A 16,761-nucleotide genomic window follows, 5' to 3' on the forward strand; every position below is an offset into this window, starting at 1 on the left:
CTGGGCCGATCTGAAGCCAGGAACCCAGAGTTTCTTCCAGGTCTTCCACGTGGGTGCAGAGGCCCAAGCAGTTAGGCCATCTTCTACTGCTTTCCCTCGCCATAGCAGAGAGCTGGACCAGAACAGGAGCAGATGCCGGCCATTGCACTAGTGCCCAAAAGGAAGAATTTTACAATGGCATTTAGGAGTGGGTGCAGTGCCTGTATGCCATATTGGAATGCCTGGTTTTAGTCTTGGCTCCACTGTTTCTGATCCAGCTTCCTACTAATGTTTGTATCTTGGGAGGCAGCAGATCGTGGCTCAGGTATTTGCATCTCTGCCACCCATGCAGGGACACTTGGATTGAATTCCAGGCTCTTGGCTTTAGCCTGGCTCACCCCTAGCTGTCGTAGGCATTTGTGAAGTAAAGCAACAGGTGATAGCTTGCTCTCTCTCCCTCTGGGAAGTGAACAAGCAGATGATTGATCTCTGTTTCTCTGCCTTTCAAATAAAACAAAATAATTAATTTTAAAATATCAAATGACATCTGTCTATTCAGCCTGAGTAGATCTTGGTATAATTTTTTTAAAAACAGGTTTATTTATTTGAAAGGCAGAGTAACATAGAGTGAGAGACAGAAGAGATATTTCATCTGTTGGTCCACTCCCCAAATGTCTGCAACAGCCAGGTCTGTGCCAGGTGCAGCTAGGAATCAAGAATTCCACCCAGGTCTCCCCGATGCGTGTCAGGGTCCAAGTACGTAGGCCATCTTCCTCTGCCTTCACAGGTGCCTTAGCAGGAAGCTGGATCAGAAGCATAGTAGGGGCCAGCGCTGTGGCATAGTGATAAAACTGCTGCCTGTATGGCCAGCATCCCATAGGGGTACCGGTTTGAGTCCTAGCTCCTCCACCTCAATCCAGCTCTCTGCTATGGCCTGGGAAAACAGTGGAAGATGACCCAAGTCCTTGGGCCCCTGCACCTGTGAGAGAGGCTCAGAAGAAACTCCTGGCTCCTGGCTTTGGGTGAGCCAACTCTAGCCATTGCAGTCGTTTGAGGAGTGAACCAGCAGATGGAAGACCTCTCTCTCTCTCTCTCTGACTCTTTGTAGCTCTTTCAAATAAATAAATAAATCTTAAAAAAAAAAAGAAGAAGAAGAAGAAGAAGAAGAAGAAGAAGAAGAAGAAGAAGAAGCATAGTAGTAGCCAGGTCTCAAAACTAGCACTCTGATATTGGATGTTGGAGTTGGTGCCACAAGTGGCAGCTTAATGTGCTTTGCTAAAGCAATGGCCCCAGATCTCGGTATCATCCACTGAAAGAGTAAAAGAAGTTTTGAGGGGGAGTGTTTGGCCTAGCAGTTAAAAATCGCCCTGGGCCGGTGCCGTGGCTCACTAGGCTAATCCTCCGCCTTGCGGTGCCGGCACACCGGGTTCTAGTCCCGGTCGGGGCACCGGACTCTGTCCTGGTTGCCCCTCTTCCAGGCCAGCTCTCTGCTGTGGCCCGGGAGTGCAGTGGAGGATGGCCCAAGTGCTTGGGCCCTGTACCCCATGGGAGACCAGGAGAAGCACCTGGCTCCTGCCGTCAGGTTAGCGCGGTGCGCCGGCCGCAGCGCACTGGCCACAGCGCGCCAGCTGTGGCGGCCATTGGAGGGTGAACCAAAGGCAAAGGAAGACCTTTCTCTCTGTCTCTCTCTCACTGTCCACTCTGCCTGTCAAAAAAAAAAAAAAAAAAAAATCACCCTGAATACCTGCATATTGGAATGCCTTGGTTCAAGTTCTAGCTCTACCCCCACCCCTTTTTTTTTTAAAAAGATTTATTTATTTATTTGAAAGAGAAACACAGAGGCAGAAGGAGCAAAAGGAGAGGCAGAGAGAGAGAGAGAGAGAGGTCTTCCATTTGCTGCTTCACTACCAAATTGGCTACAATGGCTGGGCCAATCCGAAGCCAGGAGCCAGGATCTTCTTCTGGGTCTCCCATGCGGGCGCAGGGGCCCAAAGACTTGGGCCATCTTCTACTGCTATCCCAGGCCATAGCAGAGAGCTGGATTGGAAGAGGAGCAGCTGGGGACTCGAACTGGTGCCCATATGGGATGTCTGCACTACAGGCAACGGCTTTTACCTGCTATGCCACAGCTCTATTCTTGATTCTAATTTCCTGCTAATGTGCAGGAGGTAATGGCTAATTACAGCAGGTAATGGCTCAAGCAGTTGGGTCACTGCCACCCATATGGGAAAACTGGATTGAGTTCCTGGTTTCCAACTTGGCTTGGCCAGTTTGCACCCACACAGACACACAAAGTATAAAGTACTGCTTGAAGACTAGTTTTACCATTAATTCTCATAGTATAACATATTAAGGACAGAGGTCCTACATGGGGAGCAAGTGCACAGTGACTCCTGTTGTTAACAATTGACACTCATTTATGATGTCAGTGATCACCCGAGGCTCTTATCATGAGCTGCCAAGGCTATGGAGGCCTCTTGAGTTGACAAACTCTGACTTTATTTAGACAGGGCCATAATCAAAGTGGAAGTTCTGTCCTCCCTTCAGAGAAAGGTACCTCCTTCTTTGATGGCCTGTTCTTTCCACTGGGATCTCACTCACAGACATCTTTCATTTAGGTCATTTTTCCCCACAGTGTCTTGGCTTTCCATGCCTAAAATACTCTCATGGGCTTTTTAGCTAGACCCGAATGCCTTAAGGGCTGAGTCTGAGGCCAGAGTGCTATTTAGGGCATTTGTAATTCTGTGAATCTGCTGTGTATCCTGCTTCCCATGTTGTACCGTTCTCTCCTTTTTAATTCTATCATAAATAAGACACTTGTTATTTATGTGATCCCTTTGACACTTACTCCTATCTTTATAATCAGTTATGAACTTAAACTGATCACTTTAACTAGTAAGATGGTATTGGTACCTGCCAACTTAATGGGATTTGGATTCCAATGGCAAGTTTTTAGCTTTACCCTTAGGGGTAAGTCTGAGGGAGCGTGTGTCAAACTGTGTATCTCCTTCCTCTCTTATTCCCACTCTTATTTTTAACAGGGATCAATTTTCCATTGGATTTAAACACCTAAGAATAATTCTGTAAATACATATATATATATATATATATATATATATTTTTTTTTTTTTTTGACAAGCAGAGTGCACAGTGAGAGAGAGAGACAGAGAGAAAGGTCTTCCTTTGCCGTTGGTTCACCCTCCAATGGCCACCACGGCCGGCACGCTGCAGCTGGTGCACCGCGCTGAACCGATGGCAGGAGCAAGGTGCTTCTCCTGGTCTCCCATGCAGGTGCAGGGCCCAAGGACCTGGGCCATCCTCCACTGCCTTCCCGGGCCATAGCAGAGAGCTGGCCTGGAAGAGGGGCAACCGGGACAGAATCCGGCGCCCCAACCAGGACTAGAACCTGGTGTGCCGGTGCCGCTAGGCGGAGGATTAGCCTGTTAAGCCACGGCGCCGGCCCTGTAAATAAATACATACATACATCAGCACCACGCTGATCCGAAGCCAGGAGCCAGGTGCTTCTCCTGGACTCCCATGCGGGTGCAGGGCCCAAGGACTTGGGCCATCCTCCACTGCGCTCCCTGGCCACAGCAGAGAGCTGGCCTGGAAGAGGGGCAACCGGGACAGAATCCGGTGCCCCGACCGGGACTAGAACCCGGTGTGTCGGCACCGCAAGGCGGAGGATTAGCCTGTTGAGCAACGGCGCCAGCCCTGTAAATACATAATTTTTTAAAAATTAAAAATATTTTGGGGCTGGTGCTATGGTGTAGTGGGTAAAGCTGCCGCCTCTATATATGAGTGCCAGTGCAAATCCCAGCTGATCCAGCTCTCTGCTACAGCCTGGGAAAGCAGTGCACTCACGTGAGGGACCTGAAGGAGGCTCCTGGCTCTTGGCTTTGGATTGGCCCAGCTCTGGCTGTTGTGGCCATTTGGGGGGTGAACCAGCAGATGAAAGAGCTCTCTCTCCGTCTGCCTTTGCCTCTCTGTAACTCTGCCTTTCAAATAAATAAATAAATCTTTTTAAAAATTTAAAAATACTTTAAAGCTGTCTGGGAAGCTATTAGAATTGTGAATCTGGGCCGGCGCTGTGGCTTAACAGGCTAATCCTCCGCCTTGCGGCACCGGCACACCAGGTTCTAGTCCCGGTCGGGGCGCCAGATTCTATCCCGGTTGCCCCTCTTCCAGGCCAGCTCTCCACTAAGGCCCGGGAAAGCAGTGGAGGATGGCTCAAGTGCTTGGGCCCTGCACCCCATGGGAGACCAGGAGAAGCACCTGGCTCCTGGCTTCGGATCAGCGCGATGCGCTGGCCGCAGCGGCCATTGGAGGGTGAACCAACGGCAAAGGAAGACCTTTCTCTCTGTCTCTCTCTCTCTCTCTCACTGTCCACTCTGCCTGTCAAAAAAAAAAAAAAAAAAAAAAAGAATTGTGAATCTGGAGCTCAAAACAAAGATGAAGATGGAGTTAGAGTCTGGGCAGTCATGTCTCTAGAAGGAATAGCCACGGCCAAGCTTTCGTGATATTTTCAAGAGGGTAAAGGGTATAGTAAAATAACTTGGGATTTGGAGCCAAATCTTGCTTCTTTCAGTGTGGGCATTTTTGATAAAGTACTATTTGTCTTTCAATCTTAAATTCCTTATTAAATTAAGTGAGGGGGCCGGAACCATGACACAGTGAGTTGGGCTACTGCCTACTGCACTGATATCCCATATCGATACCGATCCTAGTCCCGGCTGCTCCTCTTCTGATCCAGCTCCCTGCTGGTGCTCCTGCAAGGGCAGCAGATGGTGGTCCAAGTGCTTGGGCCCCTGTATCCACGTGAGAGACCCTGATGGGGCTACTGGCTCCTGGCTTTGGCCTGGCACAGTCCTGGCTGTTGTGGCCATTTGAGGAGTGACCCAGTGGGTGGAAGATTCTCTGTCTCTCTGTCTCTCTCTCTGCCTCTCCTCTCTCTGTAATTCTGCCTTTCAAATGAATAAATAAATTTTTTTAAATTGAGGATTAAGTGAGAATCACTTACTTGGAGCCAGACCTCCAGCTTCCTATTCCAGTTTACTAACTGTATCCCTAGGCAAGTCACTAACCTTTGTCTGCTGTAATTTCATGACTGCAAAATGAGAATAATAGTATGAACATTAAAAGGTTGTTATGGGGGGACTGGCATTGTGGCATAGTGGGGGAAAGCAGCCACCTCCAATGCCAGCATCCCATCTGTGTGCCTGTTCAAGTACCAGTTACTCCACTTCCAATTCAGTTCCCTGCTAATGACCTCAGAACGCAGCAGAAAAAGGCCCAAATGCTTGGGCTCCTTTCACCCACGTGGGAGACCTGGATGAAGCACCTGGCTCTTGGTTTCGGCTTGGCCCTGCCCTGACCATTGCAGTCATTTCAGGAGTGAAACAATGGATGGAAGATCTCTGTCTCTCCCCTTCTCCGTAGCTCTGGCTTTCAAATAAATAAATAAATACTTTTTAAAAAAATATTTATTTTATTTATTTGAAAGACAGAGTTAGGGAGCGAGGTAGAGCCAGAGAGAGTCTTCAATCCACTGGTTCACTCCCCAAATGACCACAACAGCCAGAGCTGAGCTGATCCACAGCCAGGAGCCAGGAGCTTCTTCCGGGTCTCCCATGTGGGTGCAGGACCCCAAGCACTTGGGCCATTTTCCACTGCTTTCCCAGGTGCATTAGCAGGGAGTTGGATCAGAAGTGGAGCAGCTAGGACTTGAACCGGCGCCTATATGGGATGCTGGCACTGTAGGCGGCGGCTTTACCTGCTACGCCACAGCGCTGGCCCCGTCCACCATGCCTTTTTAAAAAGAAGGAAGGAGTGGTTAGAATGTTGGGATAACTGGTAACTTATCACAGCAAGGAAGTTTTGTGAGGAGCACGAGACCAGAATTGTCAGCGTTCTGGTCAGTTGTCATTAGTTGACAGCTTTTCTTCACTTGATCTCCTGAACTCTTGGAGTCATTTGGTACATAATTACATGTTGTTATATTTAATAATACAAAGTAATGATCTGGAAGGCCCTTTCCAGTCTGCAAAGAGGTCTGACCGTTTCCAGTTCCTGCAGCTTCCCTGAGTTAGATATTGTCCCTAGAGGGTGAGGAAATTGAGGCTCAAGACGTGATGACCTGGCCAAGCAGCACAGCTCGAGCTGCAGTCCTAGGTTTTATGACACCCAGGCCCTTTTGTTAATCTTGTGGAGCTAATTGGATTGTAAGCTTCTTCAGGCCCGAATCTAATCAGTTATTTCTTTTTGTCCTTTTAGCACCTAGCTCAGTGCTAAAACTATGTGCTGAAAGTAGACTGAGCGAGGATTGGCCGTCCTTGAGAATGACTTGCCCTTTCTCCCTTCTGCCCCCTAGCGCCCTCACAAAGCCAATGCCGAGGAGATGACCAAGTACCACAGCGACGACTACATAAAGTTCTTGCGCTCCATTCGTCCAGATAACATGTCCGAGTACAGCAAGCAGATGCAGCGATGTGAGTCCGCTCTGGCCCCCCAGTCTCGAGCTCCTGGCGGGTCTCCCTTTCCAGTGGAGAGGCCCACCCGCCCTTCCTCGCGCCTCCCATTCAGGCCGACATCTGATTTCCCTTGGGTGTCAAAGTGTGTCTTTTTTCTTAAGTCTGGTTTTCCTTGTTTCCCGATTGTAAATAATAGTGGTTGGACTTTTTCCAGTGAGGTTCAGAACACCGTCCCAAGAGTACTGTGATGACTGCAATGGAAGAAGCACTGACCGGGGAGGGGAGGCAGCAGGTCCAGGGCCCAGCTCTTAACTCTTAACTGGCTGGGCGAGTCACTTCCTCTCAGACTTTTCTTTTGTGAAATGGGCTTGGCCATGTGATCGATGATTCCTGTCTGACTGAAAGTGCTCTAACTCTATCATTTTTTTTTTTTTAAGATTTATTTTTATTTATTTGAAAGAGTCACAGAGAAAGGTAGAGACAGAGAGAGAGGTCTTCCATCCGCTGGTTCACTCCCCAGATGGCTGCAACAGCCAGAGCTGCGCTGATCCAAAGCCAGGAGCCAAGAGCTTTCTCTGGGTCTCTCACATGGGTGCAGGGGCCCAAGGACTTGGGCTATCTTCTGCTGCTTTCCCAGGCCACAGCAGAGAGCTGGATTGGAAGCGGAGCTGCTGGGACTAGCATCGGCGTGCTTCAGGCCAGTGCTTTAAGCCGCTGCGCTACAGTGCCGGCCCCTCTAACTCTGTGTTAACTGGGACTGTAGAGGCCACACAGGACAGCCTCCAGGTGATGTGATCATTGATCTGTGGAGATTCTGCCCCTGCCCCTTCCTCCTGAAACTCTAGAACCTGTCCCATTGCAAAAGCCATATGCAGTCTGTGGGACTCTTGGTGATTATTTTAGCTGTGGGAAGTTTTTTTTTTTTTTCCAAATTTAGGAAAACTTCTCCTATGTGTTATTTATTTATTTGTTTATAAGACTTATTTATTTATTATTTGAAATGCAGAGTTACAGAGAGGCAGAGGCAAAGAGAGAGGTCTTCCATCTGCTGGTTCACTCCCCAAACAGCTGCAACGGCCGGAGCTGGGCTGATCCGAAGTCAGGAGCCAGGAGCTTCTTCCGAGTCTCCTACGCAGGTGCAGGGGCCCAAGGACTTGGGCCATCTTCTGCTTTCCCAGCCTGTAGCAGAGCGCTGGATCAGAAGTAGAGCAGCCGTGACTCAAACCAGTGCCCATAGGGGACGCCGACACTGCAGGTGGTGGCTTTACCCACTACACCACAGCACTGTCCCCTCCCTTGTGTTATTTTAGAAGCACTTCATACAGTAGAACCGTGTGACAGTATTGTCCAGAAGATTTGATTGGCTTATGACAGCTTCTATGAAAATACCAGGAAGTTTATGGTATTTATGATTTTTACTGGCCACAAGGTAGTCTGACTCCCATGTAAGAAAGTTCTTTATTAGTTCTGATAACCGTGCAGGTGGTGGTGATGAGAGGACGGTGAGACCTTCCTGGGGCATTGTTTCTCTGCCCCTCACCACTCCAGGAGCTGCTGCCCCTTGAAGAGATGTGCTTGCTTTCTGAACTGGCAGGGTCTTATTTCCTTGCAAGGGGCACACATTCATTCCTTTGCTGTCGGTGGCTTTGGGGTTTCTGTAACCCCTTTAAGCCAGGGATCAAACCTCCCTCTCAACATATTCTCCTTAGAGATGCAGTCTGGTGTCGAATGAGTTTTCATGTCTTAGTTTGAATCCTCAGTGCTATTGCTTGCTATGTGTTTTTTGAGTGAGTCTCCTAATCTCTGCACATTATCACATTATAAATATTATTTATTTTTAAATTTATTTTATTTATTTGAAAGGCAGAGTGACAAAATGAAGGAGAGATGGAGAGAGAAGAGATATACACTGCTGGTTTACTTCCCAAATGGCTAAATTGGCTGGGGTGGGCCAGGCTGAAGCCAGGACCTTGCAGCTCCATCTCGGTCTCTCACATGGATAGCAAAGGCCAAGTACTCGAACCAGCTTCTGCTGCTTTGCCAGGCGCATTAGCAGGCAGCTGGATCAGAAGGGAAGCAGACAGGCCTCCATTATGGGATGCCAGCCTCTCAGGCAGCACCTTAACCTGCTGCAGCCCAGTGCCAACCCTTACTTTCCTTCTTCAAGAGGAAGATACTGGTGCCTGCTTTGTAATGGGGGATAAATAAGGTAATGTATTCAAAGTACCTACCCTGATGAGTGGTAGCTACTGCTATGAATATTATGACATACTGTTTTTGTTATTTACAAATCTGTCAAGGCAGATACAATATTAGATCCTGAGTGGCATACAGGTTCTCTCCCTCCACTGCAATTTTCCTGAGACCAGCATTTCCTAGATTTGCATTAAACAATTAGGTTCTGGGATTTTCTCTCATTGGAAATGAGGTCAGGAAGTTTGAGGCTGTCTTATATAGAATTTATATTATATTATATTGAAGTAAGGCCGGCGCCGTGGCTCAGTAGGCTAATCCTCCGCCTTGTGGCGCCGGCACACCGGGTTCTAGTCCCGGTCGGGGCACCGATCCTGTCCCGGTTGCCCCTCTTCCAGGCCAGCTCTCTGCTGTGGCCAGGGAGTGCAGTGGAGGATGGCCCAAGTGCTTGGGCCCTGCACCCCATGGGAGACCAGGAGAAGCACCTGGCTCCTGCCACCGGATCAGCGCGGTGCGCCGGCCGCAGCGCGCCTACCGCGGCGGCCATTGGAGGGTGAACCAACGGCAAAAAGGAAGACCTTTCTCTCTGTCTCTCTCTCACTGTCCACTCTGCCTGTCAAAATAAATAAATAAATAAAATAAATAAAAATATATTATATTGAAGTAATCTGGAGAGGATTTAAAAGTATATGGGAGTTGCTGGCATTGTGGCACCGTGGTTTAAGCCACCAGTGTCCCATATGGGATCTCCAGTTTGCTCCCCACATATTCTGCTTCTGATCCGGCTCCCTGCTGACGCTCCCGGGAAAGCAGCAGCAGATGGCCCAAGTGCGTGGGCCCCCGCCACCCATGTGTGAGCCCCAGATGGAGTTCCAGGCTTCGGCCTGGCCCATCCTCAACTGTTGCGGCTGTTTGAGGAGTGAATCAGTGGATGGAAGATCTCTTCCTTGCCCTCTCCCCCAAACCCTCTCTCATTCTGCCTTTCAAATAAATAAATCTTTTCAAAAAATTTTAAAAATGAAAGTATATGGGAAGATATACAAACTTAACATGGTTTGGGAATCATCTCTCACAGGTACTAAGGTAAAACTGTACTTTTAAAATAACAGGGGGCCGGTGCTGTGGCGTAGCTGGTTAAAGCACTGGCTTGAAACACCGGCATCCCATATGGGTGCTGATTCTTAGTCCCAGCTGCTCTGCTTTCAATCCAGCTCTCTGCTATGGCCTGGGAAAGCAGTAGAAGATAGCCCAAGTCCTTGGGCCCCTGCACCCATGTGAGAGACCCAGAGAAAGCTCTTGGCTCCTGGCTTCGGATCAGCGCAGCTCCGGCCATTGCGGCCAACTGGGGAGTGAACCAGCAGATGGAAGACCTCTCTCTCTCTCTCTCTCTCTTTCTGCCTCTCCTTCTCTCTCTCTGTAACTCTTTCAAATAAATATTTTTAAAAAACCAAACAAACAATGGATGGGAGCGGGTGTTGTGATGCAGTGAGTTGAGCCACTGCATGGGATACCTGCATCCCATATTGAAGTGCCTGGAATCGAATCTCACTTCTGCTTCTGATCCAGCTTCCTGCTGATGTGCCATGGTGGCCGCAGATGGTGGCTCCAGTGCTTGGGTCCCTGTCATCCATGTGGGAGACCCAGCTGGAGTTCCATGGCTCCTTGCTTCAGCCAGCCCTGCTACAGGCATTTAGCAGATGGAAGATGTCTCTCTGTCTCTTTTTTTCCATCTTTCTGCCTTTCAAATAAATAAATATGGTACATAAAAAATATTTCAGGCAAAATTGTATAAAGATAGTGAACATTCAAGTCCCCAGCCTAAGAATGAAGACGTTTTCCATACAGTTGAAGTCCTCCAGGACACCTCCCCTTGATTACATACCCATTCTCTGCCCTGCCCCCACCCCCTGTCCCCACCACCAGGATGTAAGCTCTGTCCTGCAGGCAGTGTTTCAACCCACGGAGTGCTTTCTGCAATAGTTTTTTTTTTTTTTTTTTTTTTTTTTTGGATGACAGAGTACAGAGAGCGGTAGAGATAGCTCTTCCTTCTGCTGGTTCACTCCTCAAATGGCCACACGGCCAGAGCTGAGCTGTTCCAACACCAGGAGCCAGAAGCTTCTTTTGGGTCTCCCACGCGGGTGCAGGGGCCAAGGACCTGGGCCACCTGCTGCTTTCCCAGGCACATTAGCAGGGAGCTGGGCCAGAAGTGGGGCAGCTGGGACTCCAACCAGCACCCATTAGGGATAGTAGCGCTGCAGGCCGGGGCTCTAATCCTCTGCGCCATTGCACTAGGCCCTCTGCGATCGTTTCTACTGCCTTCTCTGCTTAGCTTTATTCCCCGACTTCACCAGCCCCTGCCCATGTGTTGCTCCCCATTAGTTTGAAACTAGCCTTAAAAAGAAAGACTGTTTATAGCAGGAAGAGGGAAAGCCCATAGAAAAGTCCTCCCTGGCCTCATAGGTGAATGTCTTCTCATCCATTTCCCTTCTTCTATCTATTAATCACAGATTGCTGAGCTGGGGATTAATGTTTGATTGGAGCCTGAAGTGAAATATTTTTTTCTCAAGTCAAAAATACCCATTCCTTCCCAGGGGGCTTCGCTCCCAAATGGGACTATAAACACAGCTTTGGGGACTGAGGCAGACCAGCCCCTATACAGGAGGAAGCAGCCAAAGGGAAATCAGTTGCTAATGGATAAACAGCCTGTGCCAGGGACCAAAGGGACCAAAGTTCTTATTGACAAAGCCTCCCAGTGTTTACTCAAGAAGTGAGGAAGAGAGCCACCCCTTGCTCCCTTGTACAGCCCCACTTCCTCAGAGCACCAGGTCTTGCACACCTTCCAAGTTTAGGGCAGCAACAAGAGTTGGTAACTCTTGTGGTTATTGCAAATGTAGAGCTTCAGTTGTGTCTCGAGATGTTGCCACTGCGGCCAACTGAGCCGTCCCAGTGTCTCCAAGCCAGGGCTGCTCCTTGCTCTACTTTGGGAACCCCTATTGGTAACAGTGGGTGCAAAGGGGAAGCCAGACAGGAGTAAGAATCTAGTTCGCTCCTGCCTCTGACTTCCTGTGTATTATTGATGTCTCAGCAGTTTCCTATTCTGAAAGAGGAGCTGTAAGGTTCCTCTCTAGCTCTGAGAGTCTGCAGCCTCCAGGTGTGCTTTCCTTCCTGCCTTTTTGTTTCATTTGCATTGTTGTTTGCATGTGTTTCCACATCACGGGCTAGTTTGTACCTTTAGGTCTGAAATAATAATACTGTGGTTGTCATTTATGGGTGTAGTAGGAACAGCACTGGACTGTGGGGAGTCAGGACTCCTGGATCCTGATTTCTGGTTCTGGCACTGCCTGGTTATATAAACTTGGGCAAGTCAATTAACTTCTCCGTATCTGTTTGTTCACCTCCTGGGGTTATTGTGGGGATTGATTGGGATTGTGTTATATGTGAAGTAGTTGGGGAAAGAAGCAAGCATGTTTCCGCCAGGTTTGGGACCGCTGAGCCAAAGCTTGCGTACTGACTGCCATTTCCTAGCAGCCCGCCTCTGTGAGCCTGTTTCCCCATCTATAAGATGGAACCAAGTCCTACCACAGAAAATTGCATAAGGGGCAAGTATTTGGCATAGCAGTGAAGACACTGCTTGGGATACCGGCATCCAATATGGAATGCCTGGGTTCGACTCCATTCCTGAGTCTAGCTTCCTGTTAATATGCACTTAGAAGTCAACAGGTGATGACGCAAGTCGTTGGGTCCCTGCCTTTCTTGGGGGAGACTTGTACTGAGCTCCCAGCTCCCAGCCTCAGTCTGGCTCAGCCCAGCTGCAGCTGTTGCTGTCGTCTGGACAGTAAATCAGCACATAGGACATGTCTCTGTCTCTTTGCCTTTGAAAAAAAGACTAAAAAAAAGTTGATGGTGTGAGGATAAATGTTATCAGGTATTTAAAGCATTGAGCACAGCATCTGTCAGATTGTAAGCGCTCAGGGAGTGAGTTTATGCAGGTCCCTGTTCTCACTTCCTCGGTCACCAGGAGTGAGGTCTAGGAACAAACTTAGGCTGGGAAAAGGATACTTTCTCCCTAAACGAATGAACCAACATTTTCCAAGTTGCTAAATGCTTCTTCATGTAAAATTTCTGTTTTCTCAGTAACTAGGTGCTTATTATAGGTAAGGGGCTGTATCTTCAAAGAACTTAAATGACTTGACTCCGTCCCACAGACAGTAAGTAGTAGAGCTTGAACTAGAACTTAAGCCTTCTGAATCTACATTCTGTGGGTTTTTTTCCCACCAGCTTGTAAGTATATTAACAAAAGCTGGACGGGATTATGGAAATTAACCTTTTGCTTATTTCTTTCAAGTCAACGTTGGTGAGGACTGTCCAGTATTTGATGGCCTGTTTGAATTCTGTCAGTTGTCTACTGGTGGCTCTGTAGGTAAGGAATCTATATCTCCTCCCAAGGGCTATGCTGGTCTGTCCTCCCGAGGTCTGCCTTTTAGGCCACATCATGGTAGGGCTGATCTGTGACCATGTAAAATAGTCCTTAGGTCTCTAAAATGTGTTTCTGGTTGAGTCCCAGCCCAAGCTCATTGTCCAGCATGGTCCTGACAGATGTCCTTGGCTTCCTCTCCCACTAGCAAATCTCATATATAGGAATTCCCTGCAGACCTCTGGGGTTGTCAAGATGCTGTACATAAAAGCAATTTGTGAACTGCCAAAGTGCTATAAAAATGGAAGTGTCATCTTGTGTGTCTTAGGAAGGAGTGTGGCAATTACCTTCAGAGGTCAGAAATAGTCCCTGCCTAGGCTTAGCTCCCACTTCCACCTATAACTTCTGGGTTCCCGCTAGGACTACTTGAAACCCTTTCTTAACAAATATTTATTTCCTGTCATCATTATTGTATCCCCCTACCAGTATCATCTTGGAAAAAAAAAAGTGCACGGGAAACACACACAGTCACACTGTCCATGGATGACCTTGTTACTACTTGGGTGTTTATGTGTCTTTTCTTTATCCATGTTTATATATCTGGACATAAAATATGTATATGAGGGTACTTCAAGAAGTTTGTGGAAAAATGAAATTAAAATATAAGTTTATTTTGGTGGAAAACAATTTGAAATGTATACATAGGTTTTTGTAATATGTGTTTTCCTTGAACTTTTTTTTTCTTTTTTTTTTTTTTTTTAATTTTTGACAGGCAGAGTGGACAGTGAGAGAGAGACAGAGAGAAAGGTCTTCCTTTGCCGTTGGTTCACCTCCAATGGCCGCCGCGGCCAGCGCGCTGCGGCTGGCGCACCGAGCTGATCCGAAGCCAGGAGCCAGGTGCTTCTCCTGGTCTCCCATGGGGTGCAGGGCCCAAGCACTTGGGCCATCCTCCACTGCACTCCCAGGCCACAGCAGAGAGCTGGCCTGGAAGAGGGGCAACCGGGACAGAATCCAGCACCCCGACCGGGACTAGAACCCGGTGTGCCGGTGTCACAAGGCAGAGGATTAGCCTGTTGAGCCACGGCGCCGGCCTTCTTGAACTTTTTGAATACTCATGGTATATATGGATAGATTTGAAAATTCTTTTTGGACCAAAATAAATTTGTCTTTTACTTCCATTTCCCATGAACTTTTGAGGTGTGTGTGTGTGTGTGTATAATAGTTTTGTGCCTGCATTTTTTTTAACCTAGGATTTTTCTATCTGTAGAAATCTTCCACAGCCTGATTTCTAGTGGCCATAGATTATTCCATGCTATGGCCCTACTATTGTTGATATAATCTATCTCCTTTTACTGGACTATTTAGATTGTTCCATGCTTTTATTTCTTTGAAAGTTAACAGTGCCAAAAATGCACTTGCATGCATGGGTGTATATTTCTCATGTTTTGTACTCATTTGTACTTTGAGTCAGCCCTATCTTTGGTATCATTTCAAAATTTTTTGACCATGAACCATAATAAGAAATAAATTTACACAGGTAATCCAGGATACCATGTGCAGGCACACACATGCACGTGAACATACACACACACAAACACACACTTTTACTCTCTCACCCTAAAGCCAAAGTTTTGTAAAAGTGCAGTTACCTTTACTGTTACTCTGATATTTTTATTCTAAACTATTTCACTTAAAAATACACATGCCAGCCATGACCCACTAAGTCAATTTTAAGGTGGGTTACCATCCTCAGTTTGGAAAATAGTTTTCTTTTGTTTTTTCTTTTTGGTGAAAAATATTTTTTTTTTGTCTGTGGAAAACAGTGTTTTAAGAGCAACTGGTATCATGTTTATTCTCTATTGGAATAGGTGAGGGGAGGGGCCTGGCTTATTGAATAGGCAGGTCCTCCCTCTCCCTAGGTTCCCTGGGCTTCTAGGGGGGAGGGGAGAGTGACTTAGTAACAGGCTTATGTTCCTCTCTCCCCACGCCCAGCAAGTGCTGTGAAACTTAATAAGCAGCAGACGGACATCGCTGTGAATTGGGCTGGGGGCCTGCACCATGCAAAGAAGTCCGAGGCATCTGGCTTCTGTTACGTCAATGATATCGTCTTGGCCATCCTGGAACTGCTAAAGTATGCCTGCCTGGCCTTGTCTCTTGGAGGAGCACCTTAGGCCAGGTTCCCACTTCCCTCCCCGGGGATTGGCCCCCTAGTTTGCTTTTCCTAGCGGTGTGCTGGCTGGAATGTGTTTGGTGGCTCTGGCCATCCTCTCCTTGACGGGGTCTTGGTTTGATCTGAGCCCACGGCAAGATCAGGGCAGGCGCTGCTCAGATCCTGCCTCAGAGTGTCCTTGTGTGGCTGGAGTTGACCCTGGCTATAGAGTAGGAAGAACGGACTTGGTCGGCTTGGTCAGGCCTCTGGAGACACCCGGCCGCTCTTCCACCTTCCTTCAGCCAGTTTCCACGTCTCTGGTGCTTAGAGATACCTGAGGGAGGCAGCCAGCCCGGTAAGCTGGGACCTGGCGCCCTTGGCGCGTCCCATCTCCAAAGAGCCCCCAGACCCCTGACCCCCTTCTGATCCTAGGTATCACCAGAGGGTGCTGTATATTGACATTGATATTCACCACGGCGATGGCGTGGAAGAGGCCTTCTATACCACAGACCGGGTCATGACCGTGTCCTTTCATAAGTATGGAGAGTACTTCCCAGGAACTGGGGACCTACGGGTGAGAACTCTTTTTAGGGGCCAACCAGCTCACCCTCAGCTGCCAGCTCTAACTTTCCTATCCTGTGCCACTAAAAACCACTTGCTGCCTCTCCTGCCATTCGGAACACCTTTCCCCCAGCCGGGAGTGCCTCCCGTGGTCTCTTTGTCCCTAATTCTGGAGGAAAGGAAAGGTGGGACAGAAAGGGTCTCCTAGCATTTCTGGGCTTCCCTCATGGACGCAGCTGGGTTTCGTTATGTGCCAGTCCTATGCCCCACAGGCCTTGAGTTTTGTGCGAGGAACTGGGACTCTTGTGGGTCATCTCCAGGGTTCTGAACCTTTGTAGGTTACTTTCTCCTTTGGCCATCTGACTGAAAGCTGTGAACTCTTCCTAGAAAAGTACATGAAAGTTTGTGTCTGCTGTAGAACAGTCATCAGGAAGCCCATCCATGAAACCCAGGATCAGAATCCTTGGGAGCTACTTTATCAAACCATCTGCTTCTGTTAGCATGAGTACAGCAAGCTCAGCTGCTTTGCTATGCCTTTGCCCTTAGGTGAAAAAGCGGCACTAATTCAGTTGTTGGCCACGGCGAGCATTAGAATAAATGAGCACTTGCTATTTGGAAGTGAGTTGGAAGCTTCCCTCTGTGCTTCCTGCCACATCTCCCTGGAGAGGAAAGAAAGGGGGTTGAAGAATGAGCAGCAAAGCTCCCTGGAGACAGAGGTTGATGCGAGTGGGTGTTATGTCTGTGACCTGGCTGCCAGCCAGCTCTACCCCAATGCCAAGGTAGAAGTCTTGTGCTGTGGGGTAGGGTATGCAGTCTCAGGCCCCATAACCAGCTCTCGGCCTGCGTGCAGGCTCAGTGACGGGATGTGGACTTGCCGGTGAGAACAGCACTAACTCGAGTGCCCCTGCTTTGTCCTGGCCCACCTCTCTCCCAGAACCGCTGCCTCTTCCCTTAGCCTTCCAGCCCCCATCCTTGAACGCCTTCCTCAGCTTCAT

General features: G+C 48.4%; 1 protein-coding gene across 1 annotated transcript in view; it reads left to right on the forward strand.

Annotated features, from left to right (window-relative positions):
- HDAC1 (histone deacetylase 1) overlaps window positions 1–16,761 on the forward strand; it is a 37,759-nt gene that overhangs the window by 16,878 nt on the left and 4,120 nt on the right. Inside the window, exons 3-6 of the mRNA XM_062190874.1 lie at window positions 6,350–6,467; window positions 12,988–13,062; window positions 15,049–15,187; window positions 15,638–15,779. Of these exons, the coding sequence (XP_062046858.1) occupies window positions 6,350–6,467; window positions 12,988–13,062; window positions 15,049–15,187; window positions 15,638–15,779 (474 nt within the window). The remainder of the gene's footprint in view (window positions 1–6,349; window positions 6,468–12,987; window positions 13,063–15,048; window positions 15,188–15,637; window positions 15,780–16,761) is intronic.

This window comes from Lepus europaeus, chromosome 5 (genome assembly GCF_033115175.1).
Source record: "Lepus europaeus isolate LE1 chromosome 5, mLepTim1.pri, whole genome shotgun sequence".
Lineage (NCBI taxonomy): Eukaryota > Metazoa > Chordata > Mammalia > Lagomorpha > Leporidae > Lepus > Lepus europaeus.